The sequence below is a fragment of the Copadichromis virginalis genome, linkage group LG20, assembly GCF_057382275.1.
Source record: "Copadichromis virginalis isolate Kocher_CV1m ecotype Utaka linkage group LG20, C_Virginalis_male_GT1.1, whole genome shotgun sequence".
Classification (NCBI taxonomy): Eukaryota; Metazoa; Chordata; class Actinopteri; order Cichliformes; family Cichlidae; genus Copadichromis; species Copadichromis virginalis.
Genome location: NC_140637.1, coordinates 6210762 through 6229899, shown reverse-complemented (window position 1 = coordinate 6229899; position 19138 = coordinate 6210762). Strand labels below are relative to the sequence as shown.

At 40.1% G+C, this 19138-nt stretch overlaps 1 protein-coding gene across 5 annotated transcripts in view; it reads right to left on the bottom strand.

Annotated features, from left to right (window-relative positions):
* Positions 1-19138, bottom strand: part of LOC146684150 (TOX high mobility group box family member 2-like) — an 83359-nt gene that overhangs the window by 23377 nt on the left and 40844 nt on the right. For all 5 annotated transcript variants that reach the window (XM_085443958.1, XM_085443959.1, XM_085443960.1 and 2 more), the window contains one exon: positions 1545-1808. In XM_085443958.1, the coding sequence (XP_085300084.1) occupies positions 1545-1808 (264 nt within the window). The remainder of the gene's footprint in view (positions 1-1544; positions 1809-19138) is intronic.

Sequence of the window (19138 nt, the reverse complement as noted above, 5' to 3'; positions counted from 1 at the left end):
GAGTAAGCTATTACTTGCTGGGGTTGCTAGGCAACAAGAAATATTAATAGCAGCTATTATTAGCCAGCCTCTGCTAGAGTAGTACTAAAATGTGGAAGTGGGAAACATGAATGTGTTACATAAATCTCTGGACCTTTCACAGTGTGTGCAAGTCTCTGTTTGTGCGGTGATTTATTACAATGACGGTTCATTTATGAGAAAAGGGGGTGTGAAATAAGAAAATGGAACATTACCCTGAAGGGCTATTTGAAAATAAATAATTGCAAAGGTGAAACAAAAGCGGTTTAAGAGGCAGGTACTCCCTCTTTGTTTGCTTCGAAATTGTTGCCGGCCAAAAAAAGGGGGTTGGAGGCTTTATTGAACATACATACACGGACATAACATAAACTTTAAACGTGCCGTGCACACGCATTTGACGCAGGGTATGCGCTCTCATGTTAAAAGCTTAATCAACACTTTGTTTCGAGCGTTCACTCGCGCTAAAAAGCAGACAGACGTTCGAGCCAGCGGCATCGTCCTCCTGCACCCGAGCACATTCAGCAAAGTAGCCAGTGGATTGTGACCTAATCCTGAAGACTGGCTTTAATGGAGGCCTCAGCTACCACCCACGGAAAAAAAATAAGAGTCTGCATCTTATGCGGTTTGATTCTGAAAATCACATAAGACCTGATTAACGGGGGATAAATGCCACGGATGCTCACATTAAAGCATAAATATTCATGACGGAGGCCACGGAGAAAAAAAAAGTAATATTTATGTCAGATGAAAGTATATAACGCTGAATAATTCACCACGCGGGCCATCTATAATTCATTTGATTCGATCCTATGATTAAAGCATTTGAATGTGTTCGCCGGGGGTGTTTACATGTTCAGTCTGAAGCATGTTTAACACGGGAGAAAGTCCCTTTAACTGAGGGGAAGAATGGAGGTCCTTGGCGTCCTTTTGAAATAAAAAAGTAGCTGACAAGGGATCCCCTCCCTCCTCCCCCACCCACTCATCCTTACCCCTCTCCTTTTTGGATTTGCTGATTGTAACGAAAGAAAACGCGCCACAATGAGTTTCTCCATCCCTTCTTGGCTCATTTTCGAGGCAATGAAATCTTTGACTTGCGCAGCTGTGCAGATATTAAAGAAGTTCTGCTGCAGTGGTCTCGGTGTTAAGGAAACAGCAGCTCTCTGTATTTATGCTTAGACTTTGGCCTTGCTCAGACTTCAGCGCTGCTTCCTTGGCCTCGAACCAAGTTAATTATGACTCTAATAGAAGAATGCTTTCCCATTACGAAAAAACATGATCAGCATGCAGAAGAGTTGGTTATTTTGTGGCCTTACAGTTTATATATGTTTATATTGTTCGATGCAGCACATAAAATCTTAAAAGGACTAGAACATGTAAAACCTTCAGACGAAATGCTCTCTATGCTGACTTGCTGGATACCTTCCAATCCTCTGACCACAAAGACTAATAGCCTGGCACAGCGCTTGACTTGCATGAGCAGAAAGTGCCACAGCTAAAAAGGTGGACAAAAAAAAAAAAGTACTCACCGAGTGCATAGGCCCAGACAGGAGGTGAGTTTCCTGACCCAGCATGTTGGACATCATGAGTGCGGGCAGCTCGGGGTAGGAGTAGGTGTTGAGCAAGCCATTGTGTGGCAGGGAGTGAAAGGGGTAACCTGACTCGTGCTCCATGAGGTGGAGCAAAGAAGGGTCGGCGTGGTTCGGCGGTGTGATGGGGGGGATCTCGTAGTCCTCATCCCCAGCTCCTCCTCCTCCGCCACCACTGCCGCCTCTGCCCTGACTGGAGTAGCTCTGAAAAAGCAGAAGAAAAGCAATCTGTTTTTTAGAAGAGCATGAAGAGGAAAGGGGAAGACAGGTTCGTTTACTTATTTTGGGAACAAAGTCGCAATAAGACTTTCGTTTTTTTCCCCCTAGCACACAGTCTATCAACAAACACAAAGAAAAATGCAAGGACAGGTCTTGTCTATGGGCGATCCTTCCGCCCCGGAGCGCTTATGTACCTGCATGTCAAAGCAGTGTCATAGTTAGTTACAATATCAATAAAACCCTTTCAGTGCTATTAGAAAGCATTTGAATGGCAAAACAAACTTGAGTAATCATCCGGGGAAGGAAACAGCTAACAAAAGACGCTCCTGAGTAAATAAAAAGCTTCATAATTAGCTTTTAAATGCACCTGCTGATTTCTGTTGTTTCCGTGTTGTTTGTGCAGACACTTCCAGACACCGCTGAACTGCGGCAGTCGATTCAGTGTGTTTTGCTGAAAATAAAATTAATTAGAAATGCAAATTTTTGTCGCACTTGCAAAAGTTAAAGAAATCATTCAACGCAAATGTACGCCGCAAATTAATTAGAGTTAGACAACAGATGTTGCACAGAATAATTCAGAAATCCTGACAGCTTTGAAGAAACAAACTGTCAGCCTGCACGCCTTTAAGATACAGTTAATCAAATTCATTACGTTGAAAAACGCCACTGACAGACAGTCACTTAGAGGCTATTTTGTAAGCTTGTAATTATAATGCCAATCATATTTTTAGAAATGGAAGGAAAAAACTGGACTAGTCAAACCTCAGAGTCATTGTGAAATGTATGCAGAATATGCCAAATGACCCCAGCAGTTAAAACAGCACAGATTTTACGGCACTAATAAGGTGATACATGAGAAATGTCTTTTCCAGGGCCTATCTTGACATAATATTGCGCTGAGAAATATGGTTTTGTGCTCTCAAAAAGCATACAGAGGGTATTCACCAGGGAGTGAAAAGCAATTTTGTCAGAGGCAATCTGATGCCAACTCCCCTTTATAATGACTGAAGAAAATTAATCATCACAAATAATATTCCACTGTCAGCCATTCAAGAGCTTTTTAATAGAATTTTTATTATTCATGTCTCGTGGTACACATCAACTAGTCCGTTCTGCAACATTTCAGAAATCAATTCAATATCATCTTCGTGTAGGCTGTCATCTCGCCTGCCAGTGCAGCAATTCATCTTGCAAACAAATACTTTTAGCAAACAAATGGCAAGAAATGTTGAGGAACAGCTACAATGTCCCCACTAGCAGAACTGGTGCTTGAAGATAGGATAAAAGTCTCATAATGTGAACTATCATTAGGGAGAAAATAATAATAATAAAAGGGAGTATGTTTACCATCAGGGGATGATGTGCTATTTTCTCTTTCTCACAACACTCGCTCGCATTGTTTGGCACTTGCTTAGAAATATTATCGCTGACAATTTCTTTTCCCATGATAAAAGTTGTGCAAATGTCTGTTCCTTGTCTAACATTTATTATTGTTGTCATTTTTTATTACGCTTAACAGACAAATGCTGCCGATTAAATTGACTAAGAATACAAACAAAACTGACTTGACTGCACACTGATCAGCGACAGCATTAAAGCTGCAGACAGGTAAAGTGAATGACACTGACTGTCTTGTTTCAATGCAATGCTCTGCTAAGAAACCTTGGGTCTTGGCAATGTTACTGTGACATTTATCACCCACTTCGACGATTAAAAAAAACACACCTAAGCTCAGCACCCCAGGGTAAAAGCCCTCCCTGCACAACAATCCCCAAAGTGTTGATCCAGCCTGCTCAGGACCCAACGTTGTGAGGGTATGTGCAAACAAGCCCGATTCATGAGACCCCACTGAGTCACAGCTGTTTCTGTTATTGTGCTAACCTTTATTTCACTGAAATTCTTGGATCTTTCTTAAAAAAATTGTTCTTGATTAATTAAAAATTGGAGAGTGTGGAGCATAAACTTTTCTTTTTTCGGCTTTTGAAATATAGCGTTCAAGAAGAACTTTGAGAACAACAGGACTGCATCAAGAGATCAAACAGCAGTTTTTAGTGGAAGAGTCGAACCCTTTGGTGGTCTATCAGGCCAAGGGCATGACCGAGAGCGTTCTCGTTGGTTTTTTGGTTTTCAACATTCATGAAGCTGAGCAGTGTGAATTCAACTCCCAGGGTCAGACTGCCAGTGTAGCCCCACTTATAAAATGACTCTAGCACCTTCCACTAGAGCCTAATGCATATGGAATATTTAATACTGATACCGATATTTGGTGATTTAAAAAGTCGATATTCTGATACATCAGCCGATATTTTTTTCTTTCTGATACACGAAACACAAACAGATTTCCCTAATATTTATTACGCATAGTTATTTATTTACTTGTTTATGCTCTGGTCAACTCTACTCGGGGCAGCTGTATATACAGTAGTCTACAAGTTGGAAGATTGGTGGATCGATTCTTCAACTCTGGTTCGCAGGCCGAAGTATCCTTGAGCAAGATACCAAATCCCAAGTTACTCCTTATGTATCCATCGGAGTGTGTGAAAATGTTAGAAAGATATTAGGCACAGATAAAAGTGCTGTGTGGATGAATATGTGACTGGAACACTGACACTTGCAGTGGAAAGACACTATATGAGTACCTCTACATTTAACAAGATGCAATGGTTTGTCCAACCATAACATGGTTGAAGGGTGTTTCTCCTGTGTCTTCATTATAATGTTTAATTTTTAATTTAACAGCTGTTATAAATACAATAATCTGCAAAATAGCTAATAGTAGCACACGAATAAATCAGTTGGGCTCCATTTTGTACTCCATACAGGGAGTGCGGAATTATTAGGCAAATGAGTATTTTGTCCACATCATCCTCTTCATGCATGTTGTCTTACTCCAAGCTGTATAGGCTCGAAAGCCTACTACCAATTAAGCATATTAGGTGATGTGCATCTCTGTAATGAGAAGGGGTGTGGTCTAATGACATCAACACCCTATATCAGGTGTGCATAATTATTAGGCAACGTCCTTTCCTTTGGCAAAATGGGTCAAAAGAAGGACTTGACAGGCGCAGAAAAGTCAAAAATAGTGAGATATCTTGCAGAGGGATGCAGCAGTCTCAAAATTGCAAAGCTTCTGAAGCGTGATCATCGAACAATCAAGCGTTTCATTCAAAATAGTCAACAGGGTCGCAAGAAGCGTGTGGAAAAACCAAGGCGCAAAATAACTGCCCATGAACTGAGAAAAGTCAAGCGTGCAGCTGCCAAGATGCCACTTGCCACCAGTTTGGCCATATTTCAGAGCTGCAACATCACTGGAGTGCCCAAAAGCACAAGGTGTGCAATACTCAGAGACATGGCCAAGGTAAGAAAGGCTGAAAGACGACCACCACTGAACAAGACACACAAGCTGAAACGTCAAGACTGGGCCAAGAAATATCTCAAGACTGGTTTTTCTAAGGTTTTATGGACTGATGAAATGAGAGTGAGTCTTGATGGGCCAGATGGATGGGCCCGTGGCTGGATTGGTAAAGGGCAGAGAGCTCCAGTCCGACTCAGACGCCAGCAAGGTGGAGGTGGAGTACTGGTTTGGGCTGGTATCATCAAAGATGAGCTTGTGGGGCCCTTTCGGGTTGAGGATGGAGTCAAGCTCAACTCCCAGTCCTACTGCCAGTTTCTGGAAGACACCTTCTTCAAGCAGTGGTACAGGAAGAAGTCTGCATCCTTCAAGAAAAACATGATTTTCATGCAGGACAATGCTCCATCACACGCGTCCAAGTACTCCACAGCGTGGCTGGCAAGAAAGGGTATAAAAGAAGAAAAAACTAATGACATGGCCACCTTGTTCACCTGATCTGAACCCCATTGAGAACCTGTGGTCCATCATCAAATGTGAAATTTACAAGGAGGGAAAACAGTACACCTCTCTGAACAGTGTCTGGGAGGCTGTGGTTGCTGCTGCACGCAATGTTGATGGTGAACAGATCAAAACACTGACAGAATCCATGGATGGCAGGTTTTTGAGTGTCCTTGCAAAGAAAGGTGGCTATATTGGTCACTGATTTGTTTTTGTTTTGTTTTTGAATGTCAGAAATGTATATTTGTGAATGTGGAGATGTTATATTGGTTTCACTGGTAAAAATAAATAATTGAAATGGGTACATATTTGTTTTTTGTTAAGTTGCCTAATAATTATGCACAGTAATAGTCACCTGCACACACAGATATCCCCCTAAAATAGCTAAAACTAAAAACAAACTAAAAACTACTTCCAAAAACATTCAGCTTTGATATTAATGAGTTTTTTGGGTTCATTGAGAACATGGTTGTTGTTCAATAATAAAATTATTCCTCAAAAATACAACTTGCCTAATAATTCTGCACTCCCTGTATAGGATAATAATGTTATGACTTATGGCTACATATACAGCATGGTGGTAATGGTCTGAGCATCCAAGCACAAAACTAAGGCTGGAGAGGTCACCAGAGAACAGGTTCTGACATGATGTGACATCTAAGAAAGAGCAGCATGGTGTTGTGGTCATTACCGTTGTTGTCTCACAGAAAGAAAGTCCTGGGTTCAAATCCAGGAGGCCTTTCTCTTTGGAGTTTGCAAGTTTCCACTAAGCTTGGATTCTCTCCAGGTGGTTTTCATGCACAGTCCAAAAACATGGGTTTGGTTGATCAGTGATTCTAAATTGTATATGGGTATTAATGGCCGTCTACCTTTGTGTCTAAACCCTGTGACAGACTGTCCAGGGTGTAGGAGAGTTGAGACTGGCACCAGCCCCACCTACAACCCTGAGCTGGGTAAGCAGAAGAAAATGGGTGGATGAACACCAAAGTAAGTACCAGTAGCTACATTCTAATGCAAAAAGTGCAAAAACCAAACAAAGTGTCATTAACGCGCTTACTGTTGATATTGTCCTGCCCTGCCAATGTATCATTAAAGTCTCAATCTTCATGTAAGGATGGAATTTGAGGCTTGTTTGGTATTAATGAGTAGCTGTCATCCTCAACCCCCCTCAAAAGGTACATAAGAGGCATAGAGGTTAAACTATCGCCAATTAATTAACTTTTAGAAAGAAATTCACTGTATGATTGTTCATATCAGGATGAGTAATGTACCAGACACCACACTGATACTGAATAGCCAAAATGATGCTGAATAGTTAATACTGCTACTATACGATCTCTAGAACTGTGATCAGAGATTTAGGGGATTTAAACAACTCAGGATTGGTACAATTTTACAGTGAAAAACACATCTTGCATTTGGGACATTTCTTCTTCGTAAGAAGAAACATTGCTGTTGTCATATATACTGTACGCCTGTACCAAGATTTGAATTCTGTCAAGGCTATTTTATGACTGTGCCTTCCATTGCTTTTTAAATGTTTTATTTTTTCTTTACAGCTTCTTATGATGCCCTTGGAGATAAGACACAGGACAAGGACATCACAAGTTTAACATTTTCCAACATGGATAAATAATTCATAAATATACTGTCTTTCAGGACAAGGAGAGGAGTGGATAAAAGAGAGACAGGTCAAAAAGAAACACCAAATGTTGATTCAGCCATCTCTCTCTCTCTAACCTTCACCCTCCTCTGTAGAGGTGAAATTTCAGCAAATCCGTCATTTTTGAAGACAAGGACATTACTTTGGATTCTATTGGTTCTTTTCTAATCTATCTTTATTCTTTGAGTTAAACATGATGGTACCAAATCTCTTTTGTACATCACTTGTGACTTGACATCAAAACACCTATTTTTCACATTCTATAACTAAGTTCACAGATGCGACTTGTGGCTCTTAAGTACCTATCATCATGCTTAAACCACTCCTTGTTTTTTTTGGAAAACAACTAGAATTACTGCCTTGTGGTTGTATGTCTTCTCCAACCAGTTGAGTTGCAGTTTCCATTCATGTCGATCCAGACTCTTATAATATATATAGTGAACAGAGGCAGAATGAAACAATAATTCAAGCCAGCCATTTGACTCTATCCGTGGCCACTCTGTTCACACAAACCACCAGACCGCTAATGTTGGAGGTTAAACCTATCTGTTGATGTAAAGGGGTACCGGACTAGTTATAAATCTGGCCTCTACATTCATCTGGGAGGAAACTTATCCAGAATACAAAATGCAAAAAACTTGGAGTGACCATCGAGCCTAACTGATGGTAGGTTTTATGGTCTGACTTCGAAAAGGTTTGCAATGGTTATGGGTACACCCACAGAAACTCACTAGGAATACAGCAGTCGTCCAGCACACACTCATAAACAGGGTGTGATTTATGAAAAAAACTGGGTGTTTTTCCCTTACTAAAATAATTCAGGAACCAGAATGGTCCTCTACATTCTGTTAGACTGTTTATTATTGCTGCCAGTGTAACATTAACAAAGTAATTAGGAGTTCAGATCTTAAACATTTATCCACAGCATTTACAACAATGTTGTAATGTAGTTTTTAAAAAATTTAATTAATTTGCACAGCATCCTCAGTCTCACATTTTCTTCTTTAGACATATGGGATCCAATTAAACATAACAATACAGTTTAGCATGCCAGTATTAAATCTGTCTTCTACTTATCTTTTTCTGGACACTTGCTGCTTAAATTCAATATTTAATGCAAGATAATATTAAACATTTCTATTTTTAATAGGACAAAAAATGTTGCCAGTTGCAAATATTAAAGAAGTATTCCGCTATGGTAGATTCATACATATCAGCGTTAGAAAACAATGTGCTTTATTACATTTACTGAGATCAGGAGCAGACTTTTGAAGTTGGAGAGGTAATGAATATATGAAAATGGCTTGTCTTTGTAACCTGCTCTACGGCATTTTGGACCTCGGGTTCTAATCCGTGAATGATGGTCGGGTTAAGATGAATCTTTTCTATCTAAAGTGCGGCTGATACCCTCTATTAGCTCATCTCAGGAGCTGCACCATTACTTGCGAAGACAACAAACCATGCATGTAATATCTTCAGAGATAGGCTTTATAACTGCAAGTTGTCACAGACAACAACACCTTCCCATAGTTGCAAGCTGCACAACTCAAATTTTTATGGAGTTCTGATGGAGATGACCAGTACAAAGGGAATACATCTAAAGGGTTTTTTTGTGAGTCTACTCATGCTTTGAATTCGGCTAACTTCTCTTTTAGTTAGCTAATGGTAGTTTTTATACTGAAACAACAGTGCTTAGGGGTTCAGTGGAAAGCTATAATCAAACAGATCGATCCCTTCAACAGCTCTCAAGGTCAAAGTATTTTTTTAAATTTTATTTGATTCTTGCTTGTATTGTTTCAAGATATTGCGCTTCCCCCTTTAGAGTTAGCAGAACAGTAATGAATTATTTTTTTCAGCAAAATAGTCACTGCCTTATGCAATGTTTTTACCTGAAAGCCTGTTAAACTTGTGTTTGCTCAGTTTATGCACACAGCAGATGCTGTTAAACTCTCAGTATACATGGCAATCTCAACACTGAAAATTTCACTTTTATGTGTAAACTTGCAGGTTAAAAATTCCGCAGCCAAACACCGTTCCAGTTTGTCAAGCAATCTTCAGTAATTAACTTATCATTAAACATAAATGTGTTAGTTGGCTTAACTTAAAGTTTTCTTTACCCAAATGGCTGAGAAGAGGAGATGAAGTCATTAGCTCGGCGATGGAATCATTTGTAGGTGTTTAGTGGAAGACGGCTCTTGCGGGAACAATAACATGTTAATCAAATACAGGAAAATGAAAATGTTGCACAGTACGCAGAGAGCCTGTCATGGCTGAAGAGAGGTGAACTGTCCAAAGCCAAGAGCGGCTTGTCTTGGATGGACTTTGCTATTAGCGTTTTAGCTGTCTTTCTTTTGATATTATCCACTTACTGCAATTAAGGAAACACTCGATGAATGAAATACTCAAGTTTAAGATCTTAACTGACAATGGTCGGCGGAAACCATAATCATCAACACTTTGAGACTTGGATTCAAAATTACACCAAAAGTAAAAGTTAAAATTGTGCAAGTGTTCCCTTATTTTTATTTTTAACAGAACACACATACATTACAAAACTCGATAACTTTGAATGAGTATAAAGCGTCCTATGGAAAGTCATTCAGCCATATGCTTCTTTGTTAAAAATGACAGAGCAGCACGGTTTTGGTGACAAACAACAGCTGGCCATGCATATATAACGGCTTTCACGTCCACCCTGTGTGGTCGAGATAGACGGGTGGCAATGCTAAATCTTTAAAATTCACCTTCAAAGATGAAACTTGCAGCACTGAGAAAGGGCAGAAATCAAACTCATCATCAATGTGTGTTTGAGCTAAAGCGTGCCACACAAGTGAACATTACAGCGGCAGTCTGCGGGGTCTACAGAGGCTATCTGACCTGGCTTTTAAACGCCAAGGAACTCCATTTGGGTGATGTATCAAGAAAAGCAGACAGCGAAGTACAATGGAAGGAGAATGGAATAGCAGACCCACCAGGTTGACTGACAGAAAGAAAGAACTGGGATAAGTGAAGTGTGTGTGTGGGGGGCTATTTCACCGCATCCAATAGTAGCTCAGGGTCATAGGTAGCGTCCGTCACTAAAGGACAGGTGGGCTGTGGTAAGCTTCAACCAATCACTAAAGAGTGAGCTAACCTCCTCCCTGCTCCCCTATGCACTGGTAATTCTCTCAAATGTCACATCAAAATGGATCTCATTTAGGTGGGTAAAAAGGACCTGACTCTCCATTGCAGATGTGGGTGGACCTGTACTAGATTGTACGTGAACTCTAAAAACACGGCCGCAAAGGAAGTATTTTGAAAAGGTGTGAAAAAGGGCCATGCGCTGCACATTTATGTCAGTTCGATTTAAGGGAAAAAACAACTCAGTTAAAGATGAAGGGTGATCTTTGTACTGCAACAGAGAGAAGCAGAAAATTCTTTAATGTTTGGACCAGGGCTGCAGTTCTTTTTCTTCATTTTTTTTTCCTGACAAAGGGCACAATACAGTGGGCTCAGCCACATTTCCTATTCTTATTCATTAGAGCGAATTGTATAAATAAATAAAATATGTTGTCTCGTAGTCACTCATCTTCCCCTAGGGAACATGGAAGCCCCAGTAATCACATATGGCACAATAGCTTGCCCATAATCCCCTTTATTTTTATTTTCATGATGTCACTCTCTTTAAGCCCCTTGCTTTATGAGTCGCAAACGGAGTGGAGAGGGGAGAAGAGGAGGAGCACAGAGGAGAGGAAAAAGCAAGGGAGGGGTGAAAACAAATGATGTGGATCCCTCATTGTTCTTTCTCTATGCCCTCATTCCAGTCAGGGCAATAAGAGAACATTGTGATTTACTGTCAGTGAAGCGCAAGAGTGCATCAGAGAGAATCCACTGCGGCAGGGGCCATTAAAATAGATTTAACTTCCCACAGTATTAGGCCAGATGTCTACACTTCTATTATATTTCAATCAGCCATGACCTTGGTCTCCATATGATGAGAAAGATCACTAGGAGAAAAGGGAAGAGAGAGTGGAAATACATGCAGAAAACCAATAGAAATATCAAACTACTTAGTCCCACTAAATCCCTGTGCTGCATATACTGAGAGAGAGGAGGAGAGAGGCCGGGACCAAAATAGAGCCAAGGTTTCAAGTTCTCTTAAAAGAGTGTATGAATCATTGAGTGCACTCTTGCTGCTGATAAGTTGCTGTTTTCGGGGAGTGCTGCCTTTCTGCGGGGTATGTACTGTACTATTTGAGGGAGTACACTAAAAAGAGTGTGACAGTGGATCGTTTAGACGTGCTTTAAAGCCTCCGATATCAAAAGATGATAGATTAAACTCTTCATATTCCAACAATGAAAATGTTGACTTTCTCACATCACTTTGGACTCCTTTTCTCGAACCATTTGTCATCCTGTCATCTACTCTAGACTCTGTTTATCTTTTTTTATTATTATTCTGAATGAAAATATATATCACTTATATCAGAGGCATCCTTCCATCCATTTCAGTCCTATGACAGCAGAGTAGAGGTCACTGCCCATTCTATTTCAGAGAGCAATGGTAATTGGACTTATTGGCTGACATGTACTGACCTACATAAAGAACTAACAATTCCTGGTTCCAACTGTATCTTACAATCCCTCCTAGCATGGGTGTGGATGTTGTGAGGATGTTCCTCTGATGTTTCTCCAGCATTGTTTGCAGATATCGACGCCTCAGCGCTGGTTCATAGCTGTTTTCCGCCTGAATTGTACGCTCTCTTGAAATTTAAATACACGCCGCGCAATATGTATCTCTACTTCGTTCTGCCGACCTTGCCAGCGGCTCTGTGCAGCTTTTAAAGAAGAAGTGAGATGCGTGTTGGCGTTTTCAGACCCTCAATTTTTATTTTTTCATCCTTTGTCTCAAATGTCCCCCTGTTTTTCATCTTGCTGGGGAAGAACGCAAGGATGGACGATAGAAAGACTGAAGTATAAGGGGAAGCTTGGTGGGGAGATAGAGCGTTGCGAAGTGAGAAGAGTTTGCAGTCATGGTGGTGGGGGTATAATGGTGCACTGTGAGTCACTATTAAGTAACGGTGCCTTTTCACATCAGCATCGCCCACATTGGGTGTTCGGTGCCAGGGTGTACTGAGGTATCTCTGACTCAGAGAGAAAGAAGGAGAGAGAGAGAGAAACAAATATAGAGGTAGAGAAAATAGAGCGAGGGAGCGCTGGATCTATACCGAGCAAACAACATCTGGAGCTCGACTGACTGATTGACAAAATATCATCATGTTAGATGTTTTTAAGAGAGCTATCCACTTTTTTAATCTGGGAGAATACTGGAAATAAAACCTGGCAGCACCTCAGACTCAAAGCTCAATTAACTAATTGTTAAGATATAGTTCATTTATTTAACGTGATAATTAAAGTTATTTTTTTTTAAATGTTGTTTATGGGGGTTATGTGCCAGACTGCTTTTGATTTCATTTGAAAAAGCTAGACTTACTGTCTGGCTTCACATTTACTCAGCAGAAGTTATAACGGTATCAATCTTCTCATCTGACTCTAGCCAAGAAAGTGAATGAGCACATTTGCTAAAATGTTAATCCTTTAAGCTCTCTCAGAGAAGCGATATGCATACTTCCTAGCAAGCAATGCATTTGGACTAATTTCACTCAGAAAGCCTTCCTTTGCTACTTGATGAGGTTTTGCTATTCATCCTTTATACATTTATCTCAGAGAATTTCCATCTTCTCCCTGATCAAAATGAAGAAATGTCCACTTTAACCGTTCCCCACACTCTGTCCTTTTACGGTACTTCAAATACTTCTTTTATTGGTCAGCACTGATCCTGATGTGAATGTAGCTGCTGGCAATACAGCAAAAGTGCAAGTGTGCATTTTATGAGTAAGGCTAAAATGTATCCGCAAGAATAAAATCCACATATCAGACACCAAACCTCATATACATTAATATGAAAGAGAAGGTTTTAAACAGGACTATAAATAGTCCTGTTTAAAACTAGGTACACCCCACAATTCAGTGGGTTGTAGGAACACGTTTAGCAGCAATAGCTTGAACTAATTGTTTTCTGTAAGACTTTATCACAGTCACACCTTTGTGGAGGAATTTTGGCCCACTCTTCTTTACACCGTATCCTAGTTTTTATTGAGGTTTACAGGTGTTAGTTGATGCACAACTCTCTCTATTCAGTCATTCTGTTGCAGAATTGCTGCTGTGCTTGCTATCATTGTCCTATTGCATGACCCAGTTTCAGCAAAGCCTCAGCTGTCAGACAGATGGCCTCACATTTGACTTGAGAATAATTTAGTATACAGAGCAATTCACGGTTAACACATTAATTGTAAAATGCCCCAGTCCAATGACTGCAAAGCATGCCCAAATCATCACCCCTCCACCACCATGCTTGACAGTTTGCGTGAGGTGTTTGTGCTAATATGGTGTCTTTGGTTTTTGCCAAATGGGGAGCTGTGAACTCTGGTCAAACACCTTCACTTTGGTCTCTTCTGCCAAAAGGGCGTTGTTCCATAAGTCTCGTAATTTGTTCGGATGCAAATCTAAGCCATGCTGTCATGTTTTTCTGTTGGTTTCTTTTTCATTTTTTACAGACAAAACACTTTCTCCTGGCAAACCTTCCAAACAAGCCATACTTGTTCTGTTTTTTTCCAAATGTATTGAATTTTAGCGTTTAACATGATAACTGCAGCATTGCTTGCTGATTATCAGTTAATCAAGTGCAGTTGATTTCAACATCTGGCTGCTACTTACCTTCTCACTTTAGATGAACGCAGTAAGGGTGTACTTAGTCGTCAATAGGATTGCATAGAGTCCTGTGAAAAGGTTCTTCTTTAAAAAAAAAAGTTATTCATGTACTAAACTTACGTTCTGTGCTAAGGTAAATTTACTCATTTGATTGACTTTTGCATTACAAGTAATAAACAAATGTAGCATTTAACTTCAGTTTTAAGGTAGACAAAGCACTTTTATTTTTTAAGGAAAATAAATTTTCTATACAAAAGAAAAGTGGTTTGAAATGCGATGTATAATAACTCTTTAACAAATTCCTTATTGACCAAACCATAAAGCCAACAAATTTTCACTCAGCTGAACTGAAGTGCATCCAAAGCGACTGCCGACGTACTAGTTTGTGCATATGAAGCTTAGTCAAATCCACATGTGTGAAAGCAATACAGTTTCGGGACAAAGGCGCTGGGTGGAGTGGCAGACTTAAGAAATATACAAAAATAAACAGACTGAACTATAGCCTGAAAAAGAAGAATGAAGAGAAAAAAGATCAAGTCTGCATCCAACAAGTTAGATTTCTATTCTGATCTCGACCATCAGCCACTGTTCTCCTAAAGTCAGCCAAATCAATAGAGACGCGCAGCTCAGCGAGACACCTTGAAGCCAAAAATGCAATGGCATAAACAGGCTGAAACTTGCTGCTTCTCCAAGGACTAGTGGCCCCAAAGCTTTGTCTTCTGCAATGGGATACAATGCAACAAGTATGCCCCCCTCGACCCCATGCCACTGGCTCATTTTTTCCTTCTCTAATATTTGTCTAAATAAATTTTCCTTCCTATCTTCAGTTTTTTGGCTTCATCCTCAGCACGCACATATACACACATGGACTTCTTCACACAGACTCTTATTACACTTTAGGGCGAGGGGAGGTGTGCAAAAAATCTAGAGAAATATATACGAACGTAAAAGTCAGTGAAATCCTGCAGACTGATCGGGCTGATATGAATCCAAATCACGAGCACTTCTCTTTATACAAAATTAGAATTTGTGTTGGCGTGGGTGAAGGAAGCCATTTTGGTTTGGCTGTGATCGTTCCCATGCCGCTGTTACAGTGCTGCAAAAATATACAGTGCAACCAGCATTATTTTACATATACAAGGCTGATATTAGCACGCTGCCATTTTCATTATATTATTAAGACTGAAATTCAACAGTTTTTCTTTCTGAGTTGGGGTTTATTTTGCCTCCAGCAGAGATTGTCATATTTTTGTCACTTTCAGTTAACACAGAAGTTGCAGTAATTATTGTTCAAAACAACACTTTCACATTTCTGGGAAGGAAAAAAAAAGTGCTGATTTAGGAATTTCTGTAAACAATATTCACTTTTTTTACCCCAGTCAGAAAATTGGCTGATTGGCTCATTGTTTTTATAGCTGGGGAGTTAGCAGTCAATAAGCGCACACTAGACGTCCGTGTGTTTAACTGAAAGAAAAAAAAAGAAGAAATGTGACATATGGCACGCTGGAGGTCTGGAGTCAGGAAAGTGATTTAAAACTCTTTATTGCTTACACAAACATGTTTTAGTTAATTGGGATAATTGAGATATTTCATAATCTTTATTTCTACAAACTATCGACTTAGCTTTGTGTGTGTGGGCAGATACAAGCAAAGCCAGTAAACATAATAACCCACCCACACTTTTGCTTATAAGCTGAAATCGCAACAGGAAAAACCACATGGAAAATATTAATTCCATCAAACTGCCCATGTGTGCAGTATGCATGCATATTTTGTACAGAGACCATACAGTATTTAAAGCCTTGAAAACATCTTGCTTGAGTGGACTGTGTCCAGGTGTACATTGAGCTGCCCCATCAAAACTGTTTCTGATTTGTGGTTTTCACTTTTAAAAAGCACAGAGATGTTATGTGTAATGCAATCTTCTGGCTGTGTTGGACTGTTACCTCAGTGTGTACGCCGTGGAAGACCCCAGACATGCAAACAAAGGAGTCTCTGTTCTGGCTACATGCACCTTTTTCACAGGCGCACATCATGTAAAGGCTTGGCTGGGTATCTTACTGCAGTGTTAAAACCTGCATTAAAGCTTATGGGCTTCTTTCACAAAAAGCTTTACCAATTGTGAGGGTCGAGTATTTCTGAGCATTGTCGACATTGTCGACAACACACACGCCCAAAGTTGTGTGTGTGAGAGCGTTTCAGTAGTGTGTGTGAGAGCGTTTCAGTAGTGTGTGTGAGAGCTAAAATTTCAGTAGTGTGTGTGAGAGCGTTTCAGTAGTGTGTGTGAGAGCGTTTCAGTAGTGTGTGTGAGAGCGTTTCAGTAGTGTGTGTGAGAGCATTTCAGTTGTGTGTGTGAGAGCTAAAATTTCAGTAGTGTGTGTGAGAGCGTTTCAGTAATAATGTCCCTTACGGCACCTCATACTAATTTGCCTGATTTCACTTCAAAAGAAAACCACATGTAACAAACCGCCGCACAGCTAATGCATAAGCGTCAATTGGGAAATGATTGACTTGTATACACAGCGAGCGGTCAGAACGAATTTTGCAAAAAGAAAATGCAGACACATTCCCTGAATGTTATGGCTTTGAAGAAATACATGGGTTAACCTCTTCTGAAATCTCAGTATACGAATAAAATACTACACAACTCAGCTAAAATATAATGATTTGGACAGCCCTCGCAAAATTGTTAAGGGAAGCTTTTATGTAGTTAGACTAAAGAAAACTTCCCTATTGAAAAATGCCAGTCAGGTAGTTCTCAGCAGGGGTTCATTTTTATGATTATTTTTGTTATTAGTAAGAAAATAGCCCAAAAAAGCTCAATGTATCATGTTTTTTGTGCTTGTATTACTTGATCATCAATCCAAGACCTAAAGATATTATCTATTAGGTGACAAAAGCAGCAAATAGTAGTGGATGGTTGTTTAAAAAAAAGAGAGAGTGCAAGGGAAAGAGAAAATTCACACAATGGTCACACCTTTATTGGGTTTTTTTTTAGCATAATATAGTTTATTAAATGTGCTAAAAACCCTTTGCAACCATTAGCTCCTGAGCAAAAGGTGCACATCCTCTTTGAAATCTCACGTTTAATGTTCTCTATTAAAGGATCAGGCACCAAACAGCGAACTCTGTGTTCAGAGTGCTATTCAGAACTGGTGTGTAAGAGTCTATTTGACAGCACCGACAGAGCTGCAACTGACATGTTTTGAAAAGCCCAAATTGCCTTATCCACTAAGAAGGTATTTGTTGACACAACACTGCAGACCTGGAGTGGGTGTTGGTGATTGACATATGACCGCTGCAGCTGGGAAACTACAAAGCTGGACATTTATCCCAATTAGCACAAGCAAATGCATATAAGTGACATAATTAGGGCAGATTTGGAAATGCAGCTAACAACGATGGACGTCGAGGTCTCCGATGTGCGCCGTAAGTAGACAATAAGCTGCTAAAGCTCCTGCTCGACCTCTCACTATAGTTACTCAATCCCAACATCAAAGGAAAGGCAATCTTACGGCTATAGGATGATGGCGTGTGAATGCATGTGTGAGGGTTTTTTATGAGAACATGTGTGTACGGGTTTATGGGTATATATGTGGGTGTGTTTAAGAGCACGTACATATGTTCTTGTTCATCAAAAGGCCCAATTTAAATGTTACATCGTGAGACTAAGCACATTTTTAGAAAGTGAGGGCATTTTGCCGGATCTTTACTTCTTCAAAGGGCTGTCAGAGTAGAGGCATGTTTTGGGAGGGGTTGTGTTATAAATACATTAACTTTTAAAGGGTCAGTTACACAATTTACAAAACAAGATTAAAAAAAAATTTAAAGCAAACTTTGAAAAACAGATTAAAGCATCAATCTTAGATTATCTGGAATACCCAGGAAAAAGTTTTAGATGTATCTTGAACATCTATCCATTTCCCAGGTGTTTGGCTGCTAGTCTATTCTTCACATCGCTTCCCCTTTCCCGTGTTGTAAAACTCAATGCTGACATCACTGCTCTAGTCCAATCATCTTTTCGCCCGTCTACTTCAAATCAATCTGTCTCCACTCTGTGTACTATAAATCTCACTGCTCATCTTTTATTATCCCATGTGGACTCTTTTGTGCACCTAGTCCTCCACCTCAAGCAAGCCAATCAGTGTATCATGTGTATCTTTACCAGCAGCAGCTAGATTGTGGTGGGATCCTGTCCGAATTGTTAGACCTCATTGCGCCTTCCTCTTTTTAAAAATCCGGGAAAATGCCTCTCTGCATCATAAAGGAATAGGCAAAAAGATATGTTTTGCAAAGTGGGTGAACTGACCCTTAATCTTGGGATAGTGGTTTAATAGTCATGATGGTTATGCTGATCCTTATGGGGGCAATGCATTATTTCAGTGTGCTTTCACAGTTACCGGCGCTTTGCCCATATTAGAAAGTGCACGATTTTCACACGACTGAAAGCACGTGAGCTTATAACTTGTGAATTACTTTGTGTCAGAAAACGTGTCACTTCCTTTTACAGTAAACGAGTATGTTTATATGAAACAGTGTGTGCGTGTCTATGTCTGTGTGTGATTGAAGGTGTGTATGGATCCTGCTGTCCTTGGCCTGACTTATTTGGAAAAGCGCTAATTGATGTGGAGCTTCCACCTCATCGTGTTTTGTCAGGACATGAAGACCTTGCTGCTGGATCAACAAATCCTGGAGCTCTGAATTCTGCCATATGTCCAGCCATGTGTTCCCATCTACCAGCTGGGAGCACTCAGCACCGATCCTGTCTTATTCACTGAGTCTATGTGCGACTGGGACCATGATGCTCCAGAGTGGGACCAGAGATCCAACTAGCTTGTTATTGTAAACTATTACTGCTGCTTTGTCTGGTTCAGTGGGCTGACATGTTGCCGAAACTGTGAGGGCTTATGGATTAATCCATCTGATGTTAAATAGATATAAAAAAAAATGTAACTTTTAAGTTATTAAGAATCAAACCTTCCAATCATATATTTAATATTTAAATCTGATCTGAAACCTTGTGAAACACACTGACTGTCACATCAAATGATG